Genomic DNA, 13,999 nt, shown 5'->3' on the forward strand with positions numbered 1-13,999 from the left:
ATTTTTGTAGTGTTGAGGATTTGGGCTACAATTATAAATTTAAGTAATTATCTGATGATTCCTCTTAACCAATGCTGTCCATCTTTCTTCAGCTTCTGCTGCACCTTGTGTAAAACAAAGGGCTACCCAGTGAATTGTAGCACACATGGAGGCGTTCAAAAGCTGATTTTAAATGAAAGGAAACAGAAAAGTCAGAATTATCATGGGAACAAGGTATTTAGCCTTGAAACCCTTATTGAGCTGAAGTAGTCTTCTGTTTCTTTTCTTTTCTTTAATCAACTCTCCAGATCCTTTTAATAAGTTAATAGCTTCTGAAATTTATTGTTGAGCTCCAGAAGTATTGTTTAAATCCATAGTGAATTTTATTAGGAAGGAATAGAAGTTTTTTTGCGTTACTTCTTTCAACTCTTCAGTTTGTTTTGAAACTCAAGACCCGTTTCAGTTTATATCTAGTAAATACAAAAGAGTAGAGAAGAGGACATGAGGGAGCAGGAAGACTGAGTCAGGGGAAGAAGAGAGGAGAGCAAGAAAAGAGATGGCATAATAGAGGGAACCATTATAGGTTTAAAGAGAAATTTGGCACTAGGGAAGTGTCCAGTGATCTACAAGGATGACCCCAAATAAGAATCTAAGCAATAGTGGAGAGGCTACTGTAAATGCCCTTCCCCTATAATGGTATTGACGACTACCTTATATGCCATCCTTTCATCCAGTAGCTGAGAGAAGTAGAAGCAGACACTCACAGTTAAACACTGAGATGAACTCCTGGAATTCAGTTGCAGAGAGGGAGGAGTGATGAGCAAATGGGTTAAGACTAGACTGGAGAAACCCACAGAAATAGTTGACCTGAACAAGGGGGAGCTCATGGACCCCAGGCGAGTAGCTGGGAAACCAGCATAGGACCAACATAGACCCCCTGAAACCCTGAACATGGGTGTCAGTTAGGAGGCCTGGAAAGTCTATGGGGCCTCTGGTAGTGGAACAGTATTTATTCCTATTGCACAAATGGACATTGGGAGCCCATTCCCCATGGAGGGGTACTCTCTTAGCCTGGATACATGGGCGAGGGCCTAGGCCCTGCTCAAAATTATGTGACAGACTTTGATTATGCCCTGTGGAAGGCTTCATTCTCCCTGGGGAGCAGAAAGGGAATAGGATAGGGGGTTGATGGGGTACAGGAGAGGAGGGGAGGGAGAGGGAAATGGGCCTGACATTTGAAACAACTTGTTTCTAATTAAATTTTTTAAAAAAGCACACATAAGATGATTTGGCTCCAGAAACAGACACATTTGGGAGAATGAAATGGGCTGGAAGCTGAAAGACTTTGTTACCTGATGATGGAAGTTTGAACCATGGAACACAAGTAAAGACAGGAAAAAACTGACTCCACAAAGTTGTCCTGTGCTCTCCACATGAGCACTGCAGCGTGTCCCCTACGTCATACACACAACCACCCTCACACATTGTAAGCAAGCAAGCAAACAAGCAAACAAACACCAGACCTTTTTAGTACTTGGTAGCTGAGACCTGAATTAATTTCTTGTGTATTTGAAATCTTCACTGATGTGTTTATTTTTAAGTCAACAGCAGCCTCATTCACATGACAAAACACTTTGTTTCACATTACTTACTGATGGTCATATTATTTATGATAAATTTTGACTACTTTTAGGATATACTTCAATATTTATACTTTATCAGTTAATTAAACATTTGAAATTGAAAAATGCATATGCCCTGTGACCACAAACATTTTGAAGGATTTGTTCTATAAAATTAGTATGCAGACATACACATACAAGCATATATATGAATGATTGCTAGTAGCAATCCAAATGGCCATGTAATAGGAACACTTTTATGTAGACATTATTTTGAGGCAAAAAGGCCTTGGCTGACCTAGAATTTGTTATGTAGACCTGATTTATTCTCAAACTCCCAGAGATCCACCTGCCTTTGCCTCTGTCTTTGCCTCTGGAGTCCTAGGTTTAAAGATGCATACTATCATACCTTTAACCTTATACAAACTCTGAAACAATACATTGATATATGCTGTTTCTTAGAGCCATGTCATATATTCAAAATGATGTTTGTGCAAGTTTTATTTTATAATAATACATAGACACTTCACTTTAGCATTTATATTTATCTGAACAGAGAAAGTGTTGACCAGAATGGTACTTAAGGGGAGTTGGGTTACTTATTTGTTTGTTCTTTCATTTATCTTTTGTGAAAGAATATACTCAATCCTATAACATGTTATAATGTAATTATATGTATTTTAATGTGTTTGTGTATATTTTAATTAATAAAGCAGTTTTCAATATTGCCCATTCTCCCAAATGGAAACATAGGGATGGTATGAAGCATTCTATAATCTAAAGAAAGAATGTCTGTGAATAGATATGGTGTTGGATAGCCACCAGTAGTGCCAAGTCTGGATAAACAATACACATTCAATCAAGATCCCAAGAGAATTCAGGTCCAACAGTCAAATTAGTATACCTTAAAAAGGACTTGTTTACAAAGAGGTTATGCCTAAGAGTTGGGGCCAGGTGTTGATGAGGAGGACCTTAAGGGATTGTTTAGAGCTGGAAGCTACCAACGGTATGACTGTTGCCACTCTAGGCCAAAAAGCTGAAGGAAGATGTAGATTATCAGAACCCAAAAGGGAGAATGGCTTGCTGTAAATGAAACACTTTGACTAGAGTAGTAACCTTTGCTCAAGGGGCATACTCCACTCAAAAGTCAGCCATCAGAAAGTGAGTCAGGGCAGTAAACTCTGCACTCTTATCTCTCTCATCATCACATGCCAGGGCACCCTTGGCTAAACCTAACGAGAGCCAGAACAAGAGAAAGCACAGGGGTGGGCCGAGAACGGAGAACACATAGAGAATGCACTTTGCCAAGTAACAAGTTGGCCTCATGGTTCTTTTTAAATAAAATCAACATAATCTGAAAGAATATAAAGTTACAATATGAAAAAATGCTGATATAAACTCTCTTTATGGACGTGTAGAGCTGGACCTTTAATGAACCTTGGCCCAAAGATAGAACTTAAAAATAAATCTGAAAAAGGCCTGTTCCTCGCTCTATTCTCTGCAGATGTCCTGCCTTCTGTCAACTCCAGTGACAGTGTAGAACAGGACAGGTCAGAGTGTGGCTAGCACAATGCAGTTCTCCAAAAGGGAATGGCATTATCTTGCAAGGCTGCAGGCTAGGTCTGGATTCTTTTAATGGTGTCGGTCAGAGTGCACTGTAATAAAGATCTCGTCTTAAGGAGGTAACCTTTTCTAAGCTTTGGAGTGTTAGATGCCAGGATGCCAGCCACTTAGATCACCACTCTCACTCTTCTACACAAAGCTGCAAGATGAATGTTAGTTTCATAAAACAATTTATGAGTAAACAGAGACTCTAAGCGGTTTAGAAACTTGCTCAAGGTCAATGATAGACTCTAGCTTTGGATCTAGATTTGCTTAGCTCCATTCCAACACAGCTATACTCATGTACAAAATTGGGGCCCTCTTATATTTCCTAGAAATATGTTTTGGTGTCTCTTTCTCCCAGACACTCATCTTCTGTTCATTCTACTACACATTTAGTAAATATTTATCAAATACTTGGTGTCATGAACCAAGCATGGTTTGCTAATTTCAACAAATGTGACCTTGGCCTTCATGGATGTCTCAACTTCATAATTGTTGAAAGGAAGCCCACTAGTTCCATATCCTTTTCTTTTAAGGTTCTTTGTGTTTCAATCTTTTCATCCATTTACTATAACTGAGAATTATTACTTTGGCTCATTTACATAAATTTACAGTGTGATATAAAAAATCCTTCAAAACTCTTTCACTGCAGGGACAAATTGGAGGTATATGATAATATAAGGAAGATATAATAAAAAACAAGGGAACTGTTCGTAGCCTTTTTTTAAAGGTGTTGGCTGGTTGTCGTGAAACAAATTAGCCACCGTCCCTAAAGAGTATGTATATATAGGTGTATGGTCAAGCTTATGTTTTAATCAAGCTAAGAGTATATCATACGCTTTCAGATAAGAACATCTTCCAGTTTTTAAATGAAAACTGGTTTTTGTTCAAAACCTTTCTTGTCAATGACCAGTTAGAACTACTCTTAAAGTTTCTTTATTATTGCAGCCATAATACATTAGAACTCAAACCTCCCTTAACCCATTTAGAAACACTGTCCATTCTTTGTTTGGAAAACTCCCTATTGGGATACTCAAGTAATCCAGCTTTTGTAACTAAGTCAGTATTATCATTGCTGAAATTACAATCGATCCATAATGTACTTTCAAGAGGATGAGACTGGTGTAGAGATGGGCATGCTAGGTTCACTGACTTTGAGTTAGCTGCCTTTACTACTATGGAATGCTAGGATCTGCCTGCTGGTGCTTTTTTTTTCTCTTCATCCTCAACTTAGTGATCTTCTGTAGAGTGGTTTTCAGTAGAGTCCATGTATATTGCCTGTGAAACCACTTTTCAACACGCATACATACACACACAGATGCTTGCAATCATGTAGTAGTAGTGAGTACAAGCAAACATCCAAGTTCATGTTACTGCTTGTTCTCCTGATTGGTTGGTCCTAGACAAGTGTCTCAATGATCCTTGGTCCTCTTCAACTTTCCATTTTTTAAAAGCAGGGATTGAGTCAATTCAGTGCTTTCCAAAATTGCTGAGCACCTAGAGTCAGCCTGTGAGGAAAGCTGCAAAAACAGGCGGCTGTAACTCCTCCCATGCACTTCAGTCAGGGTGATTTTGTTCTCTATTGTTGGGTTTTGTTAGTAATTCCAAGCAACTCTTGCAATTCTTGGTGCTTTTGCACCTCTTTATCAACACTAGTGGCTTTTGTGTTGTACTTTTGGCTTCATGGTGAGTTCCACCTTCCACAAGCCATACAGACCCTGAAATAATCAATGGTTCCTTTGACGTCTGCAATAAGAATGAAATGTAAGGTATTCATTGTGTGTCCCTGCTTGCTTTCTACATGAGAAACACTTAAGCCTATTCTTAATTTTCTCTTTGTCAGCTTCGAAGCAGGAAATCATACTGCTGCCCCTAACCTCTGGCATTCAGTAGAATTTGTTTGGAAGGTGTAAATCTAGTAAAGCGTGAACCAAAGGCTGTTGCCGAACTGATGGCTGCATTTGTCTGTGGGGCTTAGATTTCCACAGCTGTCAGTGGAGGTGGTCACTCCTGATATGAAGGCATGTGTTCTAGAGTTGGACACGTGCTTGGGATTTTAATTTTTTTAGCACTTCCTACTTTGGACTTCAAAGCACAGGAAATAAAATTTGTGTTATTATAAAGGATGGCATATCTTTTGTAATAACATGTGAATGAAATTGGTATTCTAAGTAGAGCTCCTGGGAAAGTTGTTGCCAACAATAATTTTGACATCTCATGTGCTCCATTGTAATAAGAAATCAGAATAAATAAACAGCACTAGGTGGTCAGGTCTGTTCAGACGAAAACAAGTGTAATTTCCTGTATAATATGATGAAAAGCAAACAAAAGCCCCGCACAAACACTTTTGATCAATGTTTAAAGACTCGTCTCTCAGCCTGTTGCTTGTTTGACAAGATAGTTTAGGGTGAGATATAAATAAATCAAGAAAACAAATAATTACTGTGGAGATAAGAGACTGGATTCTTTCAGACTCATGAACTTCAGGAAATAGTCAAACTTTTTTTGTTTTTAATGTTACTGGGGCTGGAGAAAATGGCTCAGTGGTTAAGAATACTGGCTGCTCTTCCAGAGGAAACAAGCACTCAAATGGCAGTTAACAGCTGCTTGTATGTTCAGTTCCAGAGAATCTAACACCCTCTTCTGGTTTCCATGTACATCAGGCACACATATGATGCACAGCTATTGCAGACATTGTACCCCCAAACATAAATAAACAAATAAATAAAAAATTTGAAAGTAATATCAGTGAGATGGTTCAGTGACTAGACATGCCCAAAGCTGGGCCTGACTACCCGAATTTGATTGTAGGGACTCACACAGAGGAAGAAGAGAACCAATAACCTCAGACTGTTCACTGACTAACACAACCATGTGCCTGTATCCTGCCCCTGACTCTAAATAATAACAAGTTACACATAGTGAATACGTTTACTCTAAAGAGGGAATGTAAGCAGTTGTTTAGTATTATTGGACAGGACCTTATTACACTGAAGCAGTCTATACTGAGTGGTCTTGGGATCCAGAAATACAAGCCCAAGCTAGCTGCTGTGCTGTTAGTGTTGCTGCCCTCCTCACCCAGACCAAAACCTTGAATCATGCACAGTGCTCTTTCCACTGGGTGCACATTTTCTCCAGGTTCTTTCTCAAATGAGAAAGATGACAGTTTTTTAAAATTAGTAAGTCAGGAGAATTTGAATCCTGTTTGTCCTTCTCAATTGATTCTGTTTTCTGATAGAAGATAAATGAGATAATGATGACTTGTTCAAGTCATTCAGTTATTTAGTAATTGATACAGAATTAAAATTAAGGTTTCTTGGCTTTTGGATTGTGTTTTCATTACTTGTACCACAACTTTGAGTATGTTTCTCTATTTTAATTTCTTTTTCACTAATCTCCTCTAAAGGAGATACACATAACAGGGACTATTTAGGAACATTTTTTTAAAGGAAAGAAGTAGCATTCTATCAATTTTGTTTTGAAATGAAGTGCATGCTATTGGAAATTGTCATATTCTTTTATTATTTAGCATGATTAGCCTAAGAAAAGACTACCTACAATGTACTGAAGTTTTTTGTTTAATACAGTAAGTGTGAATATTTACACCTATAAAATTTGATACATTTTATTAAAAACTTAAATTTGAGTTTTAAAGGAACAGAAAATTCCCACAAATATTAAACTTCATCATTTGTACAGTATTCTGCTTAGTTTTTTAATTTTTAATTTTATTATTTTATTTTTAATAGCTTGTTTCACATGTCAACTCAGTTCCCTCTCCCTCCCCTCCTCCCGCACCCGCCCACCCCCCCCAGCCTCCCACCCTATCACCACTTCCTTCTACATAGGGGATATCTAGAGTCTGTCATTTCACTCAGGGCAGGGTTCAGGAACTCCCCTAAGAGTCCAGGCTGAGAGAGCATTCCTCTTTGTGTTATGGACACACGAAGTCTGTTTGTATGCCAGGGATAAACACTGATCCACTGCCCAGGGCCCCATAGGTTGCCCAGGCCTCCTCACTGACTCTCACACTCAGGGGGTCTGGATCAATCCCATGCTGGCCTCCCAGCTGTCAGTCTGGGGTCCATGTGCTCTCTCCTGTTCAGATCAGCTGTCTCTGCTGATTTTGCCAGCCTATTCTTTGCCAATTTGCTCATTGCTCTTCTCTCTCTGTCACTGGGTTCCTTGGGTTCTGCTTAGTTTTTTGTCAACTTGTCACAACATAGTGTTGTCTGGGAAAACTGAACCTCAGTTGAAAAAAATACCTCCTTTAGACTGGCCTATAGGATGATTGATGTGGGAGGACACAGACCAGTGTGCATGCTGCCACCAATAGCAGGAGGTTCTGGGTAATATGAAAGCAAGCTGAGCAAATCATGGAGAGCAAGTCAGTAAGGCACATTCCTCCAAGGTCTGTGTTTTATTCAGTTCCTGTCTCCAGGTTCTTGCTTTAAATTTCTCCCTGATTTCCCTCAATGATATGATTTCTGGGTCATAGACTCACCTAGTTGTGAGTACATTGACATAAAATGACTCAATGTTTGGCAAGGGTGGAAGTCTAAATCCTACACCTATTCCTACTCACTGACTGGACAAGTGCCTCATTACACAGATGGGCTATGGGCTGGCCTCTTGTTACATGGCAACTTCACCTTTATTGATGAATGATAGACCAAAATAGACTACACAACACATTATTGTGCTCCTTGGCAAGATGTGTTCAGTGAAGAGATATTGCTTATTTTTGTTATTTACTGGTGGAAATACATTTCTTCTTATGAATGAATATGTAAAAATTGGAAGGCAGCAGATGGAATGTCAGGGCCTGGAAAACTCACAGACAGAAAAAAAATTCTCAGTCAAATGGGGTAGAAAGCAGGTGTGTGAAATAACACGTGGTTTTATAAGTGCAGTAAGATCTGAGGGGATGACTGGAGCAACCGAGAGATACGGGTTGATCATAGAATTCCTCTACCAGGGAGGAGACACTACTGTTTTCAGGCTCCCGCAGCAAATTTACCTTCTCAGTAGTCACAAGGCTGGACCTGTGGCAAGACATGAAGCTCTAGTTAGTGTTTGTGTAAATACCACACCTTTTTTTCCTGGTATGGCTCCAGAGGGGTTAAGAAATGTGAGTGGTAAGAAGATATCAGAAGACTGTTCAGTTTCTGATTGATTAGTGGCACTTCTATTCTGCTTGTGCATTTCAAAAAGCATTAAGAGGAAGGAAAAAGCAACAGTTAGATAGCTCTATACTTGGAAGATCCCATGAGACTAAGTTTGATGATTTGATATTGACATATTGAAAGGCCATTCCGAGGCATTTCTGTGGTATTCTATTTAGTGTTGAGTAATCAGCACACCATCAAATACTTAGTCTACCTGACCTGTGAATATGGGCATATGTTCTTTCAGCCAATTGTCTGCAATGCAACCTTTAGATAACTTTATTTCCTGAGTGCAACCCAACTGTATTTTTCTTTTTCCTTTGTATTAATTTTGTCTTTTGACTATTTCTTATGTGTATACAATGCATTCTATGGTGAACCTTTTCTATTTTCATCCTGTCCCTATTCACCCCTCCTTCTCCCTCCCAAGCTTATCCCTGAATTCCAGACTTCTGGTTTTATATGGGATCCATTTCATTTAACCAGGGACATCTGTGTGACCACTGGATGGAACTCTCCACCAGAGTCCTGAGGTCACTTGTGGGCTCACAACTGAAGACAATGACTCCCCATCTATCTAAATCTGTCCATAATGAATGTTTTTTTTATCAGATATAGCCTCTGGTGACCTCCTCCTCCACCCATGCTGGCTGTTAGGTCCAGTCTTGTACAAACCTTGAGCAGAAACCCGCAGTTGTGAGTTCATGGTTGCAGTGTCTGTGTCTTGTCCAGAAGATGTCATTTCTCCGCCTCCTTCTACCTTCTGGGTCTCACACTCTTCCTGCCCTATCTCTCACAATATTCCCTTAGCCTTAGGGTGGATGTTATAAATATCCCATTTAAGGGTAATTCCATGGAGCTATTTTATATTTATTTGCTTTAGAGGAATACATAGACTGAGTTTCTGAATAAGTAGGTGAGAATTCACATATCACTATTTAACATTTCTATCTTTCTCCCAAGTAGAGTCTATACAAAAAATTATAAATTTTTTCCTTTAGTAAAAGTTTGACTTCTTATTGCATCAAAATTTCCTGAGATTGTTTTGTTTGATGATGGTTGATTTAATTTAAATTATCATTATATTTTCTTGTTACATTGTCCTTTCAAATCACTGAAATTACCTAAGTAGCATTGTTGTATGTACATTTCATAAAATGGAAAATTCAGATCAATTTAGATACATATGGAGAATAAAGGACTTTTAATATGTTCTTAACTTTGTTACAAGGAAATGTATGAGCATAGCCATTTGAAGATAAAACAGGGAAACATTAATTTTCATAGTATATTATGTCTTTGTATGAAAATACATATTTTCTCTATATATGTTAGTAATATGTTTTAAAGTATAATTTCTTTTCTTTTCTTTAACAGCAAATGCCAGTCTTCTTGGAGGAGGTGGTGGTAAGTTCTGAATTTGGCTTAACATCAACTGCATTTTTGTTACATTAACCAGAAGATGATTAGCAAACTCTGTGATACTTAAAACAAGCTACTTTTGCTCTAGTTACCAATTACAAAACTAATGTTGCAGAAAAGAGTTTTTAAGAAATGCTTTGGTTTGAAGAATTATTCTTATGTTAAGAACTGTTTTTTCTTCTTGCCATTTTTGATGTAAAGGACACACAGTCTATAATCTGTTGACATGAACACAGACATAGCAGATGAGTCACTGCTAATAGGAATGCTAAGGTGTCAATGTTTTGCAGGCTCTGTCTTCTCTTCTTTCAATCGTAATTGCTTCGTTTTGCTTTTTCATGACTTTGTGCCTAAAAAGATCTTAATATTTCATCTACTTCTTTGGAAAGCTATGAGAAAAATTACTTCTGATGGTTTTTGTGTTAGGTAAGAGAAGAAAGCAAAAGTCTTCAAAGTGAAAGGACAGGGAGAGATTCCCATAATGCAGGATTTTTCCAGCAACTATGGTTTTCTTTTTAGGTTGGGAATAAGAGGGCTTTTGTATCTGCAGTATGTGTAATATGCTAGGGAAGAAAGTGTTAAGATAGGCTCATTTTCTCAGTAGATCCAGATGCTCATAGATTAGCTTAGCCTCTCACTCCTTCCCCATTCCCTTTCTCCCCCTTGTTTTGTTCTGGGTTGCCATTTTCATGTAGTGGCAGGTGGTAGGTAGGACTGTGTATCACTTGAAGGATTTAAAAAAATGTACTGGCCTTAAAATAAGATTCTAGTATAAATTTTATTTAGAAATATAAACGCCATTGTTCAATTTAATGGAACTTTTGAATTTGGAATGATAAAATAATTTGGTTCAAAGTAGAAAGTGTTGCTTATGCTGTCATGTGTTAGTGCATGTCCTATAATAGGATGAGAGAGAGTGGGATTGATGTTGGTTATTGTGAAAACAGCATGAAAGAGCTACTTAATACCCCACACCTTCCCTGATTTGCAACCTGAGTGACATTCCCTCCCTAAAGTGGTGTGGTGACTTAAGCAAGAATGTCTGCTATGATATAGAATATTAGGGGATTAATGAGTCTATTTTGTCTTTCTCAAATTGTTGTAGAAAATATAACTCTATAGAATGTTTTCCATTGTATATTTTACTGTACTTCTAGAAACTCAGAAAGGAAAATTTTCCTTAGGGACTGGAGTCTTGGTAGTCCCCCTTCCTAGCCCTCTCATCCAGGTACAGTATATGAAGAAAACATTCTTAGGGCAAATTGTTCACAGAAGTGGCTTTCTTACAAGACACTAGTACCTTAGGAGACCTGACTAATAGGTAAGGTGTAATTTTAAAGTGCAGTTTACATGAGTACCTTTATCAATCAATTTATAGTAAAAATTAGTTAGATGATTAATTTATTACTTTTAATTATTTCTAAAAAGTGACTAGCTCATTTTATTAATTCAAATCACTTTAGCTGCTCATAATGGAGAAGAGCCTCCAAACAATTACACTGTAAGGATTAGAGATACATTTGCATTTCACATGAACTTGTGCTGCAGATCAAGCCTCAAACACTTTCTGTTCTTCCTTCCTAGCTTTCCATTTCAATACCTCAGGGTTTGTGAAGGCTCCTGGTCCTCTAAGCCATAATAAATAAAGAGTAGATGAGGATAGATAAGAAAGGCAAAAAGTATAAAAAGGTGTCTTCAGGGATAAGCCAATTTTCTTTTGTCTTTTAAGCAGATTTCCAGTAAGTCTCACATTATACTGAATTTGGTAAAATATTCATTCCTGGCATTCCTAGTAGTTTTTGCTTTTAGGACACTGTATGCTCATCAAAAGTAACTATTCTGGTTTCTTTAGAGGAAAAGGAGTGGAGGTTGAGTGAGCAATGGGCTGCATGTATACACCTGCCATAATGATTACCTTTCTGTCTTCAAGTGGCTTTGCTTAAATGTACATGTGGATAACTGGTATGAGGAAAAATAATTGGCTCTAGTGACTGGCTTTACATTTTTATGGCCCTTGTAGCCTACCAGAGAAGGCATACTCAAGCAATGTTATGACATTTAGTTGTGTACTCTTCAAAGAAACAGACTGACTCAGTTTTCTGTGTTCCTAATTTGTAAGTTTTATTGTCTTCATCTATATGGCTGTCAAATTCATCTTGATTTATAATTTCTGAATTGTAAATCTAGCAACTCAGTGAACACATAAAGATAAATTACAATTATTTAGGATGGCTCTATTTTCCCCTTAAAACAGGTTATCAAGAGATTTGAATTCATTCGTGTATTTCTGGAATTGTCAAAATTGTTCTAAAATACAAACTTGATTTGTGGAAGATTTTATTCAAAAATTGAACATAAGGATCATTCTGAGCTCTCTCTGTACTGATTTTTGACTTTCTGATTCTATAATAAGTCTTTGAAACTCTCTCATTGATGTTTGTAAATACCAGCTCCTAATTATCCAATAAAGAATAAGCATTATGTGTTCTTTCAGAATTTCAATTAAGACCCATGAAAATACATTAAGAAAAGAATCATCTATGTCACTGCATGTGTTCTGGTCCTCTCATGCATTTCCCTGGTATTAGTAGAGTCTGCTTATACATAGAAAAAGCAAATCTGCAGAGCAGAAGTACATTACCATCTTATTGTACCCTTGGGTTATGCTTGCATTCACCTGTATTTTCTTGTGTTTGAAGGTCAGTCAGTCTTAGAACACATTGAATACATGCTCAGTCACTTACAGGAGGATGTATGATATGCATAAGGTTCTGTGTGCTGGTATTTTGGAATATGTAATGCAAAAGAAGTTATCATGGACAGCCTTAAATTTTATGGAAAACTACAGTTAGTAGGAAGAAACAACTAGAATTAAGGAACTAACTTCTCAGTTACATCAGGACCATTATATAATAGACAAGAACAAATTTTATAACCTGTGGATTTAGGTAATGTCTATTTCATTTATGCAATAATTAACATGATGCAGAGCCTGATGATTCGACCAGTTCCAAGTATTGTTTATGGGATTTTCTTCCACATTTGTCTGCCAAAGCACCTGAAGCATAATATAAACATTCTGAGTGACAGTTCCTAACAGTGGAAATTAATATTTTTTGCACCATGATTTTGTCATTGTAACCATTTCTGCATCTGTGATAAAAACTCTATATGAAATACTTTTATTTGTATTAATATTCTAACTCTGTACATGATTCTTGAGGATTCTATGTCATGTTCAGTTTAAATCCTCTGAGAGTAGGCAAGCATTGCCAAACGAAAACTAAACACTCATCCTGGGATGAAATTCATGGAAAGCCACTTGCCTAGAATGAAAATAGTCCACATTCTTTGGAACTTACCTATCCCCAAATTCTTTTGGTACTTTATGCCATCTAGCCACAAAATTCAGTGGTCCTAGGTTGGCAGCAGATGTTTTGAGTTTGCTCATCAGTTCTATCTGTAGAAAATTCCTAATTCTGGTTTGATACTAATGACCATTTTGTATGTCAATACAGCTCATGTTAAGTAAATAACAAGCCCATGCTTGAGAGGAGTGAGACTGTAATTTTTTCTCACATACTGGCTGCGAACTTCCACCCACTCAACATTTATTTCCACACAAAGACACTCATATATGCAAATGTGCATCATCCGTTTCCACAACTAACGTTTGTTGGGTAACTATGTGTGCAATATTGACTATTGATTAACTTTTCAATGCAGACTTTCCCTGTGGCAGAGTTATCAGCATAATTATAATTTCTCACATCCTACCCAGTGTTCCAAGGACTTTTATGATGTAGATCTTTTGATCTACATTAAATGGACATTTAATGCTTTCTCTAAAAGTCAGGAGAGTTTACCTGAGAAATGCTCTCTCATACAGTATTTGTGTTGCTACCCAGAATTATAATCCAAAGAGCAACAGCCTTTAAGTGTGTCTAAATATGGCTGAGTTAGATTTCATGGATTTAGTCTTTACTAAAGTATGTATTACTACTACAATTAGTGTAATTATGGTTATTATTTGTGTGTGTGTGTGTGTGTGCATTTGTGAATGTAGGTACATGCATGTCAGTACACATGCTCTTCTTCTATCAGTTGTGGGTTTTGTAGTTGGAACTCACATTGACAGACTTGCACAGTGAATGACTTTATTTGTTTAGTCAACTTGTCAGCCCATAGATTGCTTGTTAATCA

The 13,999-nt window shown here is 37.5% G+C and overlaps 1 protein-coding gene across 2 annotated transcripts in view; it reads left to right on the forward strand.

Moving 5' to 3' along the window:
• Positions 1-13,999, forward strand: part of Macrod2 (mono-ADP ribosylhydrolase 2) — a 1,968,454-nt gene that overhangs the window by 433,062 nt on the left and 1,521,393 nt on the right. For both annotated transcript variants that reach the window (XM_040746387.1, XM_040746388.1), the window contains exon 4: positions 9,752-9,781. In XM_040746387.1, the coding sequence (XP_040602321.1) occupies positions 9,752-9,781 (30 nt within the window). The remainder of the gene's footprint in view (positions 1-9,751; positions 9,782-13,999) is intronic.

This window comes from Mesocricetus auratus, unplaced genomic scaffold, assembly GCF_017639785.1.
Source record: "Mesocricetus auratus isolate SY011 unplaced genomic scaffold, BCM_Maur_2.0 Super-Scaffold_100004, whole genome shotgun sequence".
NCBI lineage: Eukaryota > Metazoa > Chordata > Mammalia > Rodentia > Cricetidae > Mesocricetus > Mesocricetus auratus.